This window comes from Jaculus jaculus, chromosome 5 (assembly GCF_020740685.1).
Source record: "Jaculus jaculus isolate mJacJac1 chromosome 5, mJacJac1.mat.Y.cur, whole genome shotgun sequence".
NCBI lineage: Eukaryota > Metazoa > Chordata > Mammalia > Rodentia > Dipodidae > Jaculus > Jaculus jaculus.
This window is the reverse complement of record NC_059106.1, coordinates 79247548-79264986: the sequence shown is the minus strand read 5'-3', so window position 1 is coordinate 79264986 and position 17439 is coordinate 79247548. Positions and strand designations below refer to the sequence as shown.

Genomic DNA, 17439 nt, shown 5'->3' with positions numbered 1-17439 from the left:
GCAGACACACATTCATGCACATTCTTTTTTTTTCCCACAATTTTTATTAACATTTTCCATGATTATAAAAAATATCCCATGGTAAAACCTCCCCCCCCCCGCACTTTCCCCTTTGAAATTCCATTCTCCATCATATTCCCCATCTCAATCATTGTACTTACATATATACAATACCAACCTATTAAGTACCCTCCTCCCTTCCTTTCTCTTCCCTTTATATCTCCTTCTTAACTTACTGGCCTCTGCTACTGAGTTTTTTCCTTCTCACGCAGAAGCCCAATCATCTGTAGCTAGGATCCATATATGAGGGAGAACATGTGGCACTTGGCTTTCTGGGCCTGGGTTACCTCCCTTAGTATAATCTTATCCAGATCCATCCATTTTTCTGCAAATTTCATAACTTCATTTTTCTTTACCTCATGCACATTCTTGTATATATGTGTGTGTAAGCCAGAAGACAGCTTCAAGTGTTTTTTCTCAAGCACTCACTGTCCACCTTTTTTGCAACTGAGTCTCTCATTAGTCTGGAATTTGTCAAGTAGGGTAGACTGGCTGGAACTGTCATTCCTCACGTTTCTCTGACACTTATGTGTTGCGTTATCTTGTGTGAGGTGCCACACAAGATGGAAGACCAGGAATGTATTTATGTGAGTAAACATGTTTAAACATGCCTTCAGTGTCCATCCCTAATTCAGTTCCCTCTTTGTTCCTGCTCTCCTCTGCCCCTAAGTCATACTAATAATACATCAGGAAGACTGTGTCTCTGTTTCTATGCTTGCTGTTTCCTTTGTCAGAAGAACATTCTCGGTGTCCCTTAGACAGCTCTAATCTCATTCTTCCTGTGAAATATTTCCCAACTCCTTCCCCTCAATCTCAGATTGCCTGCTGGGTTATTCCCTTCTTTGTGTCCCTGTGGGACCTTATATTCTCTTGTAATATAAAGTGGTGCTTATTATGTTTTTTTTTTAATATTTTTTTTGTTCATTATTTATTTATTTATTTGAGAGCGACAGACACAGGGAGAAAGGCAGATAGAGGGAGAGAGATAGAATGGGGGCACCAGGGCCTCCAGCCACTGCAAACGAACTCCAGACACGTGCGCCCCCTTGTGCATCTGGCTAACGTGGGACCTGGGGAACCGAGCCTCGAACCGGGGTCCTTAGGCTTCACAGGCAAGCGCTTAACCGCTAAGCCATCTCTCCAGCCCTTATTATGGTTTTTTGTTTTGTTTTGCTTTTCGAGGTAGGGTCTCACTCTGGTCCAGACCTGGAATTAACTCTGTAGTCTCAGGGTGCCCTGGAAGTCACAGCGATCCTTCTACCACTGCCTCCCAGTGCTGGGATTAAACGCGTGTGCCACCATGCCCAGCTCTTACCATGATTTTAAATGGGACTCTTTGACCAACTACAAGCTCTTTAGAGGTAGGGACTGGTTAGCATTTTCACATAGAAATAGGTGCCATACATTGGGTTACATGGAAGAGTAAATAAGAGAAGGAGAGCACTGGAGAGATGGCTTAGCAGTTAAGGTGTTTGTCTGCAAAGCCAAAGGACCTAGGTTCAATTTCCCAGGACCCATGTAAGCCAGATGCACAAGGTGATGCATGTGTCTGGAGTTCATTTGCAGTGGCTGGAGGCCTTGGTGCACCCATACTCAATCTCTCCCCCTTTCTCTTTCAAATAAATAAATGAAAATAAAAATATTTTTTTAAAAAGAGGAGAAAATATGAATAGACAGTATCTGCTGTGCTATCTCCTTTGAGTGATTTGTTTTGTTGTTGTTGTTCTAGGGAGGGTCTCACTCTAGCCCAACTCTAGCCCAGGCTGACCTGGAATTCACTATGTAATCTCAGGATGGCCTCGAACTCAGGGCCATCCACCTTCCTCTGCCCCCTAAGTGCTGGAATTAAAGGCGTGAGCCACCACACCCAGCTCTGAGTGAAATTTTAATAAACACAACTTCTAAACTTCTGCCACTCCAGGGTTAGTTACAGTAAATGCTTCATGGAAAGTATTACTTAATTTGGGAAGTTGATTTGCATGGTTAAATTAGATGCTTTTTGAAAGAAAATCACACTTTGTACAGCCCATTTTATTTTTTGTTTATTTGGTGTGTGTGTGCCCTATGTGTGTCTGTGTGCATGTGTAATTCTCTGGCACATGCCATGGTGTGCGTGTGGAGGTCAGAGGATAATTTATGTCAGCCCTTACTTTTCACCTCATTTGAATCAGGGTCTTCCGTTGTTGTTCACCACTCCATTTGCAAGCTTCTGAGAAAATCTGCTGTTCCCCCTTCTCGAACTGCCTGCTGGGATTGTAAGCTCGACATAGCTTTTGGCTTTTCACATGGGGTCTGAGGGTTCTAATTTAGGTATTCGAGTTTCCCAGTAAGCACTTTACCCACTGACCTTACTAGGATAAAAATGTATACCAAGGGCTGGAGAGATGGCAAGGTACTTGCCTAAAAAGCCTAAGGACAACTCCCCAGAACCCACATAAGCCAGATGAATAAGGTGACACGTGCGTACAAGGTGGCACACATATAGAGTTCAATTGCAGTGGCTGGAGGCTCTGATGCGCCAATTCATTCCCCCCACCATAAATAAACCCAAATTAGGTGTTTTGGTGTACATTTTTATTTATCCTAGTAAGTCTTCTATAGTCATAAAATAGATTCTAGAAAGCCTGTTGATAATTTTCTAGAAAGCCTTTTTTTTTTCTCTATATATTTGAAGTTTTTTATTGGTTTTGGAAAAGAAGTTCATTTGTGCTTTGTTTTTTTTTTTTAAGGTAGGGTATTGCTGTAGCCCAGGCTGACTTGGAATTCAAGTCTCAGGGTGGCCTCGAACTCATGGTGGTCCTCCTACCTCTGCTTTCCAAGTGCTGGGATTAAAGGCGTGCACGAGCATGCCCAGCTTTTTTTGTTTATTTTGAGGTAGGGTCTCACTCTAGCCCAGTCTTACCTGGAATTCACTTGGCGATCTTCCTACCTCTGTCTCCCAAATGCTGCAATTAAAGGCGTGCACCACCATGCCTGGCTGTGCTTGTTAATTTTATTATCAAAACTCAAATAACAGCCTCCCCTTCCATAATGTGATAATGGAGACACCCAGGTGATCACATTGAATTTGATGAGTCACAGTTCAGACCACTTATAGAATCAACCATGACACCTCATCCAGGCAGAGATTGTGCTGATTGTAATTCCCCTCTTTGCACTTTCTTTCATTACTGCTCTGAAACTTAAAATTGATTGTTATTTCTAGAATTGCATCCACCATTAGACATGTGTTTAAATGCCAATAGTTTCAAAATTAAAAGGTGAGAGGAGGTCTTAAATTGCACATAGCAGTGCCACTCAAAAAAGCCCTTTCCTAAAAAAAAAAAAGAAAATACTTAGTAGCAGAGGCCAGTAAGGTAAAAAGGAGACATAAAGGGTAGAGAAAGGAAGGGAGGAGGATACTTAATAGTTTGATCTTGTATATATGTAATTACAATGATTGTAATGGGGAGGTAATATGATGGAGAATGGAATTCCAAATGGGAACGTGTGGGGGTGGGGAGGGAGGGAATTACCATGGGATATATTTTATAATCATGGAAAATGTTAATAAAAATTTAAAAAAAAAAAAAAAGCCCTTTCCTAACTCCCATCTAGTACAGAGTTGTATATTTTCTCTGACGTAGCTCTGCTTGTCAAGGAAAAAGTAGCAGGGCTTATTGCTAAAAGGTAGCTGGTAAATCTTTTTTTTCTTTTCCTCCCCCCTTTTCTTCCTTCCTTCCTTTTAAAATGTTAAGAGAGAGAAAGATGCAGGGCCTCAAGCCACTGTAAAGAGCTCCACATGCATGTGCTACCTTGTGTTATCTGGCTTACAGGGATCCTGGGTCATCAAACCTGGGTCCTTAGGCATCACAGGCAAGCACCTTAACCGCTAAGCCATCTCTTCAGCCCATCTTCTTGACACTTTTTCCATAACTTTCTACCCCATACCCTGAAATAAATTTTGGAAGCAAGGCCTTTGCTACTATAATAAGAAAGGAGCCTCTCCTCAATTTCTGTTGTTAGGTTGGTACAAAGATCAGAATGGCCAGTATTGCAGTAACTGAAAAGAACTGTGGGTCACTGTAGGAAGGTACCACTCACTATGGGTCCTTACCCTTTTACTCCCAGATGGAACAAAGAACTGGTGGGGCAGAGGAATGAGTACCTGTGGCAAGAGATTTTATTTTATCATTTATTTGATTTGGTTTTTCAGGTAGGGTCTTGTTCCAGCCAAGGCCAACCTGGAATTCACTATGTAGTCTCAGGCTGGCCTCAACTCATAGAAGTCCTCCAACCTCTGCCTGCTTGAGTACTGGCATTAAAGGCATGCACCACCACACTCAGTAGAAGTTTTATTTTAATCTGAATATGTAGGCTAGTAAACTCTTGGGGAAAAAAAAAAAAAGAAGAAGAAAGAGGAGGAAGCATTTGGAATGAACGTCTTTATTGAGCTGAAGCAAAGAACCTGAAACTGGCTGGGGCTACTTTTCAAGTGTGGGCACTGTTAAAAACAATTATAAGTTTTTCCTGAAACCCTATAATTGTTTGAAGCTTTACATAGATTTAAGTAAATGTCTTTTTTTTTGGTAGCCAGGCGTGTGCTACCACACCCAGCCCCCAAAATAAAAGAAAGTTTTTTAAATTATTTATTTATTAGAGAGAGAGAGTATGTGTGTGTGAATGGCATGCCAGGGACTCCTGCCACTGCAGACAAATTCCAGATGCATGTGCCTTTAACCACTGAACCATCTTTGCAGCCTGAGTAAACGATTTTTCTGTGGAGTTAGTATTTTGTGAATTCCCTGCCATATTTTCTGCAAGGAGGGTTTATATCAGTCAGTGTACACTATTGCCTGTGGCACTCTGTCATGTTGCTAATCATCTCCACCACTCATCTCTGTTCTCTTGCTCATTTCAGAAAGATTTCCGAGTACAGGAACTACCACTAGCTCGTATTAAGAAGATTATGAAACTGGATGAAGATGTAAAGGTAAATTCACATTTATTTTTATCATTGATATTGAAGCTAAAACTATGAGTAGGGGATTGCTTAGTTATATTATGCTTCTCTGAAAGGTAGGAAAACCCTGTTTTATCCCAGGTATTGAGAAGATGCTGAGTGTTTGCTTTCAAGATCAGGTAGTATCTCTGATTTTTCTCCCCATGGACTATAAACAGTACTCATCATTGAGCAGCAGGATAGCGCCACACTCCTACCATCTTATGGTAATCGCCAGCTTATTTATTTGAGTTATAAGAATTTTTCTGATAATGATATTGTACCTGTGCTCACCTTTTAACCTGTGAGGGTTTTTGTTGTTGTTGTTGTTTGCTGTTATATTATGCTTGTGAACTGGTTCCTTGGCACTGGTCATTTCTGTGTTCTTAGGAGTTCATTTCCCATTACAACTCTCAGGGTGAAAAGAGCTCTGTCTTTTTACCTTTCAAAATTAATAATAATCCTTTTTAAAAAAAGATATTTATTTACTAGAGAGAGAGAGAGAAAGAGAATGGACACACTAGGGCCTCTAGCCACTGGAAGTGAACTCCAGACACATGCAGCACCACCATGTGCATCTGGCTTATGTGGGACCTGGAGAATCAAACTGGGTCCTTAGGCTTTACAGGCATGCACCTTAACCACTAAGCCATCTCTCCAGCCTCTAAATTAATAATCTCTTTGAATTTGCATAGAAAGATAGCAATTCATAACACTTTTCCCCTTTATTAGGTATTTTCCTTACAGTAATTTGATTGGATAACATTTTTTAAAAAATTGTTTATTTATTTAAAGAGAAAGAGAACGGGCATATCAGGGCCTCCATCCACCTCAAACAAACTCCAGATGCACATCTGGCTTTACATGGCTTTACATGGGTACTGGGTCCTTTGGCTTTGTAGGCAAGTGCCTTAACCACTAAGCCATCTCTCCAGCCTGATAAGCATTTTCTTGAGACAGGTATCACCTTACTATGTAGCCCAGGATATCCTTGAACTCACTATCCTCCTGCCTTTACCTCCCATGTGCTGGGTTATAGGCATGTTCCACTGTGCCTATTGATATCATAGATACAGAAGTAGACCAAGAAGTGAAATGACTCACCCATGTTGGTAGAGCCAGAATCTCAGTTCTCATCTCCTGCATCCTTAACTCTAGAGCTCTTTTGTGTGGCTCTTTTTGCAGGTCACCTCACCCAGATTTTACAGCTTTGAGAGTTTGAACTTGGAAATCAGACAACTCAAATCACCATACATTGCTTGAATACTTGGTATGTGCTGGTGCTATGCTGGTTCCTGATGATCCCATTTGATTCCCCAGTAACATTGGAAGTTTGTCATCTTTTTCAGTGTAGGAAAAGCAAAACCCAGAATGATGAGAAGTATGGGATTTTTTTTAACCTAGATCCATTGGCTCTCAAGTTCATTATCTTTCTTCAAATATTCTCTCCTTGGATCAGAACCTATACTTGGCCATTTACTGGATATATGACTACAGCCAAGTCACTTCACTTCTCCTAAACTACCTAATTTCTTTGAAAGACTGTTAGGAGGGCAAGAAAGCACCTTATAACCAGGCATGTTAGTACATACCTGTAATCCTAGCACTTGGGAGGTGGAGACTAGAGGGTCAAAAGTTCAAGGACATCTTCACTACAAAGTGAATTAGAGCAGGGCATGATAACATACACCTTAATCCCAAGAGGCAGAGGTAAGAGGATCCCTGTGAGTTTGAGGCCAGCCTGAGACTACATAGTGAATTCCAGGTCAGCCTGGGCTAAAATGAGACCCTACCTCGAAAAAAAAAAAAAAAAAAAAAAAAAGATTTAGAAGCCAGCCTGGACTACATGAAACCCTGTCTCAAAACAAGCAAACCAACCCTCCTTGCATTGGACCTGACACATGTTAGATGAACTTGCATTCTCTTCTTCCTGTTACTTGCTTTATCTCTACTAAAGGGCTGCCATTTACTACCACCTAATTTTTCAGCTCTTGTTTTATGTCAAACCTTGAGTCAAGAGACAGACAGACAGATTTGAATGATTTTCTAGTGATTGACACACAGGGCCCTCATCTTTTACAGATGATCAGTGCAGAAGCCCCTGTGCTCTTTGCCAAGGCAGCCCAGATTTTTATCACGGAGCTGACTCTTCGAGCCTGGATCCACACGGAGGATAACAAGCGCCGTACTCTCCAGGTAATACTGTGGATTTACATTGGGAAGCCTGGGCAAGCTGCTCCCTTTGCCTGATCCTCTTGTGTAGTTTTGGATCAGCCTCTGGGACACAGACATACTTTATGCCCACAGGGGTGGTGTTTCTTTTCCAAGAATCTTAAGTTTCCCAGCTCTTACATGCTTTTCATAACTCAGTGATAAGCCGGGCATGGTGGCACATGCCTTTAATCCCAGCACTCAGGTGGTAGAGGTAGGTAGGAGGATCATCATGAGTTCAAGGCCACCCTGAGACTACATAGTGAATTCCAGGTCAGCCTGGACTAGGGTGAAACTCTACCTCTTAAAAAAAAAAAAAAAAAAAAGCCTCATAACTCAGAGATAAAACTCTACCTGGGGCTGGAGAGATGGCTTAGCAGTTAAGGCATTTGCCGGCAAAGGCAAAGGATCCTGGTTCAGTTCTCCAGGTCCCACATAAGCCAGATGCACAGGGGGCACATTCATCTGCAGTTCCTTTGCAGAGGCTGGAGGCCCTGCCATTCTTTCTTTCCCCTCTCCCCTCCTCCCTCTACCTCTTTCTCTCAAATAAATAAAATATGTGAACACACTACTTGGTGAGCCCTCATCTGAGCAGAGGCTCAAGTGATAATAGTACAACTTCTAGTTGGAGCCTGGAACTTTGTAAGACTCTAGGATGAATCCAGTCTCACTAATTTCATTAGTTTGTTTATTTTCTTGTCTGCCTTTCTGGCAATCACTTAGAACAGCTATTTAGTACCTCTGAATAGAGTTAAACATATCCCCATTTGGACTCAGCTATTTCAGGGCTAGGCATGTACCCAGAAGAAATATGGACCTTTCTTAAAAGTTTATTTTAATAATAATTTTTAAATATTTCTTTATTTGAAAGAGAGGAGAAAGGGCATACAAGGGCTCCTGCCACTGCAGATGAACTCCACACTCATGTAGCCCTTTGTGCATCCAGATTTTATGTGGGTACTGGGGAATTGAACCCATGTCATCAGTCATTGCAAGCCATTACCTTTAACTGCTGAGACATTTCTTCAGCCTAACTTTCTCTCTCTCTTAAACAAAAAAACAAAAAAAAAAACTGTCCGGCTTGTTTCAATAGCTATTGAGTAATGGGTATACAAGAGCCTCTAGCCACTGCAGATGAACTCCAGATTTATGTGCCACCTTGTGCATCTGGGTTACATGGGTCCTGGGGAATGAGGTCCTTTGACTTTGCAGGCAAGTGCCTTAAATGCTAAGACACCTGTCCAGCCCCAAATGTGAACATTCTTATAAGAGTATTCTGAACGACTTTATTTATAATACACCCAGACTGAAAATAACTTAAGTATCTATTAGTAATAAATAAGCAAATTCTGGTATATTCATGGAATGTTTTACTATGCCACCAAAAAATACTTGATCCATTCCACATTGGTGAAACCCAAAGGTATATTAAGCCAAAGAAGCCAGAGGAAAAACTTAATGTATAAATACCACCACATTGTTACTACCTAAAATGACAGAAGTCAGGATTGTCTCAATTTGGGATGTGGCATTTACTGGAAAATGTTAGAAGGTAAATAAATACTGTATTCTTATATAAGTGTTGTTTGCCTGGCTGCATAATTTGATCATAATCCAGCAAACTATGCTGAAGATTTCTGAATTTTATTAAAGGTCAGTCATAACACAGTAAAATATTAGCTGTAAGAAAGAGAAAATAGAGCGGGGGAAACAGAGACAGATCTCAGGTACACTGGCTACCTTATCTAGCCAAATCATTGAGAGGCTGTCTTAGAAAACAAGGTGGAAAGTGACCGAGAAGGGTACCTACTACCATCAAGCGCTGGCCTTCGCAAGCACAGATACATGTGTATATACCTACATACAGGCACACATATGCACACAGGCTAATATTCTCCCCCCCTCTCCAAAGGAAAAAAAACATGGTTGGAAAATGGTTCAGTAGTTAAAGGTACTTGTTGCTTAAAAAGCCTGCTGGCCCCGGGTTCAGTTTACTAGCTACTCACTTAAAGCTGAACAGACATTTGATTAAAGCAGGAGATCCCATCATGTCCGTATATACACGTGCACACAAAGGCAAACCAAGCCAAGCAAGGTGGCATGCACACTCAGGGGATGGAGGCAGAAGGATCAGTGTTCAAGGTCATCCTAGCAAGTTTGAGACCATTTTTTTCTTTTTAAAGATCAATTTATGTGTTTCTAGAAATCTATAAAAGATTTTGGGTTTTGGTATATGTGGGAAAGTACTTTTTCTTCTTCATTCCATTCATAGATGAGCCATTTAGATAGCCTGAGCTGATATTGTCATTAAGAATGTGACACTCTATTGTAATCATCTTAAATGTGTCCTGGTAGACTTTAAAGATGTACCCTGCTTCAGTTAGGAGGGTTTATTATCAAGCTGGTAGTTGGCAAGACAGGAGGATTAGAGGTTTGCATTTCAGTGGCTTGGGGCCATCACAGATACCAGGGAAGGAAAAAGCAGAAAATTTCCATCTCCTAGTTAGTTTGATGGGTTACCTTTGCTTAACATACTGTGTATAGAGACTGCTGAGAATTTGTCAGTGTATTGACTTTCCTTTGGTATTTATTGTAAAGATTTACTACATGAGAAGCAAAGTTTACAGTGAACATCTGGATATTTACCACCCAAACACATTTTACTCCACTTGTTTTGTTAAATTTATCACTTTATTCATCAACTCTTCTGTACATTTCAAAGATTCCTTTCCCGTAAATACTTGAGCATACACATTACTCACCTGTGTTCATTGTAATTTCCTTTGCTGTAAATTTGTAGAAGAGTACATGATGTATTAGGTCTTTTTTTTTTTTTAATAAAAACAATCTTTTATTATTCAGAGGAAGAGAGTATCACACTTGGAGAGAAAACCTCATGTGAGCAAGCCATGAACCATTTCTACTTACTCCTATGTTCTCTCCTGCCACTACTAAATTCAGACTCAAACAATTATGCTACATTAAACTTGATTTAAACTATGGCTTAAACACTGCAATTTTGAATTCTAAACTAAAGTCGTAGATCTGTGGGAACTAGCATATAGACAAGACAAAAAAATTTGGCATAAAAAGGTTACAAGACTGAATGATAGGCTGACCTTGTTGACCACAGAATGACCGACTACCAGTTGAAACTACTGACTTTGTCCTAATTTAGCTGGAGGATAGTGCTTTGACGGTGGTGTGAAGGGGCCTTGGGACTAGAACAGGCAGGAATAGTCGTGAGTGAAGGCTCAAATGTCCTGTTTTAGAGCACGAGCTATGTGTATCTCTTTTCTTTTTTGTTGATCTCTGTCCAGCAAGTCTGATACGAGTTTGGCTGTTCTTATTTTAGCCATAGACATAGCCAGGGATATTTGGTTTAGCTTAAAAGTCATCTCCTTGGGCTGGGAATATAACGCAGTAGTAGAGTGCTTGCTTAAAATGTTTGAAGCAGTGTTCAATCTCCAGTATCTCTCTCTCACACACACACAAAAAAAAATTGGTATAGGCATCTCCTTACTTTACTTGAAGAATGTAAAGCCAGGTTAGCCAGTTTCTCCTTAGACCAATTTTTCACTCTGCATTTCTTTTTCACAGAGAAATGATATCGCCATGGCAATTACAAAATTTGATCAGTTTGACTTTCTCATCGATATTGTTCCAAGAGATGAACTGAAACCTCCAAAACGTCAGGTGAGTGGGGTAGGCCTGGCCTGGCTGTGACTGCAGAGCCTGGATGCACTGTCTCAGCTTTGCTTCTTCCCACTCCCTTTACAAGACATTGCTGTTCTCTTCTTTAGTCCAAATCCATTCTTAACATCTCCTCTTACTCATTTATGGGTACTTTTAACTCAGTGCCTCTGAGGTGGTATTTCAGTGAAATAGACAAAATTAAAATTAAAAACTGTACTTAATACAGTGGAGTGAATATAATTTTAAGGTATCTTCATAAGTGTTACAATCTAAAACAATTTTTCAGATAGTCATAGGTTAGAAAGTCTAAAAAACAGCTTCTCTGTGTGCACAGTGGTATTTGGAGTGAGTGGCTCTGAGTGCCCTGTCTACACATTAGAACACATGTTTGGGTTTAAGAAATAACAGTGCCCAGGCTCCACCCTCCATTCACTGAGTCAGAATCTGATGCTGGGGTCCAGGTACCACTAATATTTAAAGCTTCCAAGATGATGTCAGTGTGCAACCAAATTTTAGAACAGCCATTTAAACATTTCTTGGCAATCACAAGAAAGTGTCTGCTCCTTTCTTCTGCCCATTCTCCAAAGGTCACACCAATTGTTTTTTCAACACTTGGTTGCATATAGCTCCTGATTGTAATTGTAATAGACCCCTGTACTGTAGAGTGCATTGTTTTAGGCACAATTTGCGTGGCTTGCTACATATAGTAGAAACACTTGGAAATACTGGCAGAGTCTCACAGGAGCAAAGCTATTTCTTATTCTACTTGCTTTGTTTTTGATGATAAGATTTAGGCATTCTAAATTAATTTTCATAGTATATTAGTTGTCGAGACATTTAGTGATTACCACTCCACCTACATATTTATTAAGACTCAGTTAGGGAAAATGTAGGACAAGTGGGCATATTCGTAATCTTAATTCTGACCCTGCATGGAGGTCTTTAATTAGCAAGCCCCCTGTCACCTCCTGACTGGAGCAGGGTGTGCCTCATTGCAGCTCTGTTTTTTGGGGCAGTCTTTGCTACTGTAAACATCCTTGACTGGAAGCTGTAAGGTGTTCAGAGGAGCTTTCAGTCGGATGTTTACAGCGGCAGGCTGCCACGGTCATCCCCAGCTGCACATCGGCTTTGAGATATTGCAGGTTTGTTTCTGTCCATGGACTTGATTCCTCCTCTTAGGGGACTTCCTTCTTCTCTGAGAAGTCACAGAAACTCAGATCTCCTCTCCTTGGAGGAAGTAATACAACATACCTGCTTTTTGGGGGGGATTTTTTTTCCCCACACGTGTCCATCTGGAGCCCCTTTAAAAGCAATGTGAGTGCTCATTTTAGCATTACATATATGAAAGGCAAGGCAATATGCTCTGATGGAATCAAGCCTTGCTCACTGTTAGTTCCTTGTTCTCTGCACAGTAAAGTAGCTGGAGAAATGTCTTGTTCTAGTTCTTCAAAGTTCATGAATGCTGCTGGCTCTCTCAGAGTGTCAAGACTTGAAGTGTCCTGATCCCTGTCCTTTTAAAAGTGTGTCTGGCTGAAACACTACTTGCTGCCTGGATTTAGTTCTTTGTAGGTGTCTGAGCTATTGATTGGCATACTATTTGGGACAGCTGCTGCCTGGCCTTTAAAAGGTTGAGATTGCTGAAAGCTGGCCTGAAATTCTAAGATAGCATTTCTAATTCTCCATAGACACAAAGTTTGCCCAAGCTCCAAATTGGCTGGCACCTCCTAAAGTCCTTTAAAAGCGCCTACTCTCCAAAATGCACACTCTAAAGGAGGCAGCAGTTCACTCTTGCTACTAAAGCAAATGTATTTTCTTCCCAGTCTTGGAGCTGGCTGCACACCACTGTGGTGATGACCAGGATGTGTTACTGCTGGTTCTCAGCATCTGAAGAGTCAAAGGGCAAGCCCCTCTTGTTGAAGAGGCCACTGCTAAAGTTGAACAAGTACTCTCTTCTGCATTGATCCAAACATTTGGGGATTCTATGGCTCAGGGTTATATTCCACCCCTGGTAAAAAGAACTAGCCAGAATATTGAGTTGTGGGGGGGTCTAAGGCCCCTGACTTCTCAGAGATGCTTGGGAACCTTTTTTTTTTTTTTTTTTTTTTTTTTTTAAGGGAAGCAAGGAAAGTAGAAGGCTTGCAAATAGAAGGCAATCTAGGCCTGACTTCTGCCCCACTAAGCTATGAGTTGAAAGTTCCTGCCCATTGGAATGTCATTATCTTTTCACCCATTTCTTTAAATCAAGCATAAATCATTCTCTTACTTGCTTGACCTTGACAGAATAATGAGCCTGCATTGTGCAGAAGAACCTTATTTGTTCCTTCCACCCCAGCGATTTCAAAACAGCCACGTCTTGCTTGGACATTTAACTGATGCTCAGAGTCCTAGACACTGCTTAATTTATTAACCCCGAGAGGAAACGGCAGGAAGGATAGGAGAGGCTACCTGCTGACATAGTTTTAGCAAAGGGGTATTCTGGAAATGGTAAAGAACATATTCAGTGCTACATAGCTGTAGTAACGGACACCTGGTAACAATCATAGGTCAAAGCTAGAAAGTGCAAATCCCTCTTCTGCCTGACCACCTGTGAGCTGCTGGTCTGGGGTCACAGTTCCTTACACACTGATTACTTAGGAGGTTTGCCAAGTTAGATTTGGACATTAGTAATTTGCAATCTTTATAAAATAAGAAGGGAAACCTCAGTGGAAAATAAATACATTGAATCTATGTTAACGGCTTTGAAAAGAGCAGATGGCCTCTATTTAAAAGGGTATTGGTATGTTACTCCGTCATGGCCAAGATTTAATTGCAGGGCTGACATTTGCTTATAATGGTAAGAGGTTACAGTTGAAATGGACTTGGCTTTGTCACTGTTAGGTTCTGAAAATTGAAACCTAGATGAAAACAAAAAGGATCTCCTTTTTCTTCACCTCTGTATGATCATTGAAACAATGTGGGTCTGAAGCATAGAATGTTAACCTAGAATGTCTTCCTAGACTGGGTGGTGACCATAAGGAACCTTGTCATACAGAGATCCATGTTCCTCAGAGGCTAGATGTCAGCAGTTTCCATTCTAATATCACCAAGCAGGTCCAAGAATACTTAAGCCCTGTACTACAGAAGACACCAGCTTCCTTCACACACTGTACCCACAGAATCTTGAAGCAAAAGAGAGTTCAGGGACTCTTCTGCTGGTAATAGACCCACTGTTGGTTTCAAGAGGATTTGTTCTACCACCAACTGAAATTCAGAAAAGTACTTTCCCACTCAAGCTGTCTGTTTGTCTATATAAGTGCACTCATTGTTGAGCCAGCACTAACCAGTATCTATGGGACTAGGAAGGGCATTGGGGAGAAAGAGTAGTATTTGCCCTCATATTTTCACTTTTCTGAAACCTGATGTGCTTAGCTCTGAACAAGGCAATGGAGTAAATTTAGATAATATTTGTACGCAGTCAGTGGTTGTACCCATGTGGTTGTTTTTGTTGTCTTAGGTAGAGATACCTTGTGTCACAGGTTACTTCGGATCAGACGTCGATCTCTAAGTGGCCAAGGATTGATCAACTGTAGACCCTCTGGGCTGTAACCATGTTGTAGTGTGTGTAAACATCCTACACTCTCAGCTGTGAGCTCAAGGTGGCTGGGAGAGGGTTGTTTACTCCTTCTGCCATGGAAAACGTCAGCTGAAGGAAGGACCAGTCTCTTGGAAAGAATACAGCCTTTCTACTCAGCCAAGGCAGCGCCCAGCGGAGAGCTGTCCATCAGGCCTCCTGGGTTGCGCTTCTGTGGCTAAGTACAACCAGAACCAGTGTGATGCTGGGTACATGTGCTTGCGGTGACCACAGCACTTGCAGCATGCTGGCAAAAACTGGGTTCTGGCCTACCAGGGCTTTTGAACCTGACGTTTCATTCTGCAATTCTGGCTCAGGAGAAAACCTGTTTCCCTTTTCCCTATTGTGTCCCTCCTGAAATGGTAGGAGCAAACAAAGAAGAGTGTTGTCTGGGGACCTGGGACCAGTATGTTTGAGTAGCATCTTCCTGGTACTGGCAGTTAGCACGGATCTCAGATCACAATCCTTGACAGCATTTACTGACAAGTGCTGCTGTGTGGTTTTTAGTTATGCTAATTATTTGCCTGTTTGCAACTCATCATGTAATGGGTGATTACTTGATACTTCAGAAATTGGCTGTATGTTCTGTGAAGCCTATAGAATCTGTTATTTTTAGTTTAATTTAGCACAACTGGTCTCTTCAAATTCCACTTTCCTTTGGCTGCAAATGTAGAGAGCTCAGCATTCAGCAAGCAACTGCACATAGCCTGTTTGGGGAAGAGTGGAAATTCACTGTGGCAGTTGCTGAGTCGGGTCTTTTCCCCTTACCTGCCTTTCTTTCCACTCTGCAGGAGGAGGTGCGTCAGTCTGTGACTCCTGCCGAGCCTGTCCAGTACTACTTCACGCTGGCTCAGCAGCCCACTGCTGTCCAAGTCCAGGGGCAACAGCAAGGCCAGCAGACCACCAGCTCCACGACCACCATCCAGCCTGGGCAGATCATCATTGCACAGCCTCAGCAGGGCCAGGTCTGTGAGCTGCTGAGGGTCCTCCCCAGCAAGACAGTGCCTCTTTAAGTTTGGATGGATGGAAGAAGCATGACTAGTACAGAGAAAGAGGTAGTCAGGTCCTTACAGAACACTGAATTTGATGTCTGGAAACCTGAGCTGTCCACCTTATTGAGTCACAGAAGCAAAATATCTCCCTACTCTCTCTGGACCATGTTTTCCTCTTAGGTCAGATGAGGAAAATGCAGTGGACAAGTTGTTCTCCAGGGTCCCTATGAGCCCAGACCTTTTAGAGGGAAAAGAATTCTATAATGCACTCTTGAACAGTAGTGGGACCTCTTTAGAAGGTCTTTTCAATGAGCTCCACACCTGTTGTCTGTTTGACTGTGCCAAGACTGGAGTTTGTGCCCTTAAAGGGGAGATCAGCACCATTGCCAGCCTGCATACCTTTCTTCTTCATCCTGGCATTTCTGTGTCCTACTCTAAATTTGTGTCAGGCGACCTTCCCTCTTTACAATAGTAATCAAAGGATTTTTTTCTCTCCCCCCCTCCCCCCATAGTACTGTTGAGAGCAGTACCATCGTTGGGAATCATGAGAGGCTGCAGAGGACTCAGTACTGTGAGCTCTGAACCAAATTCTGTCAGTCATTACTTTATTTATTCATCAAACAGTGAGCATCCTCTGTGAGTAAAGCCTTATGCTAGGTATTGGGGACATAAGCATGAACAAAGCAATCCTGATTTTTAAAGAATTCAGTCTAGTCAGGGGATACAAATATTTAAAGGCTAAGTTATACCACCATGTGGGAAGAGTAAGACAGTCTTAGAATTATGTACAGTGTTCTGTCAAAAGGGAAACCTTCCAGATGTGGTGGTGCATGCCTTTAGTCCCAGCACCTTGGAGGCAGAGGTAGAAGGATTGCGTGAGTTCAAGGCCACCCAGAGGCTACAGTGAATTCCAGGTCAGCCTGAGCCTGAGCCTAGAGCAAGACTACCTCAAAAAAAAAAAAAAAAAAAAAAAAAAGGGAAAACGTAACAAAAATTTGAGGAGGTATTTAGAGGGAATAATGAGAATCTCATGAGAACACTGGAAGTTTCAATAGATCAAGAAAGGGTGGTATTGCCAGTAGAAGGCACAGCACAACCAAAGGCTTAGAAGTGAGAAATGGGTATAGTAGCACGTCTGTAATCCTAGCAGTTGGGAAATAGAAGCAGGAGAATCAAAAGTTCAGGACCAATCTTGGTACATGAGACCCTACCACAAACAATCAAACAAAAATGAGAACCAAGCTCTGAGCATGGTGGCGCACGCCTTTTATCCCAGCACTCGGGAGTCAGAGGAAGGAGGAGCACCATGAGTTCGAGGTCACCCTGAGAGTACATAGTGAATTCCAGGTGAGCCTGGGCTAGAGCAAGACCCTACCTTGGGGGGAAAAAAAAAAGAAAAGATGAGAAACAGAATATAGGGAATGGTAAGAAAGTACAGTCAGCTAGAGGGGCACCATGCAGGCAGGTCTAGGGATAGAGAACACTTCCTGAAGAGTCTTTTTAGCTGAATTTGTCGGGAAGGAAAATTCTTGGAGTGGACATGGATTTAAATATTAATTATGACTTTAGGGTTTCTTCCTTGCTCATTTGTTTATTCTTATAACATACATTTATAGTGTGTGCTCTACATCAGACACTATGTATGCTAGGCAGGAAAGATTCAGACATTTATAGCTCAGTCCCTGCCTCCAGGCATTCTCTGTACCTTGGTGCCTTTACAGAGTGAACTTAAAGGGAAGCTGCCAAGGCTGGGCCCTGATTGGCTGATCAACCTTAGGAGCTCAGGGCTGCTGGTGCTTGACAGCCAAGCATACCATATGTGATTTGGCTGCTGCCATGCTAACACAACCCCTCATTTTTCTGAAATGATTTAGAAATATCTTGGAAAT

General features: G+C 41.8%; 1 protein-coding gene across 3 annotated transcripts in view; it reads left to right on the top strand.

Moving 5' to 3' along the window:
- Window positions 1–17439, top strand: part of Nfyc (nuclear transcription factor Y subunit gamma) — a 98000-nt gene that overhangs the window by 68178 nt on the left and 12383 nt on the right. For 2 of the 3 annotated variants that reach the window (XM_004670495.3, XM_045149876.1), the window contains exons 3-6: window positions 4961–5032; window positions 7124–7237; window positions 10853–10948; window positions 15350–15523. In XM_004670495.3, the coding sequence (XP_004670552.1) occupies window positions 4961–5032; window positions 7124–7237; window positions 10853–10948; window positions 15350–15523 (456 nt within the window). Of the gene's footprint in view, window positions 1–4960; window positions 5033–6226; window positions 6312–7123; window positions 7238–10852; window positions 10949–15349; window positions 15524–17439 lie in introns of all 3 variants that reach the window. The other variant, XM_045149877.1, reaches the window with a different exon arrangement.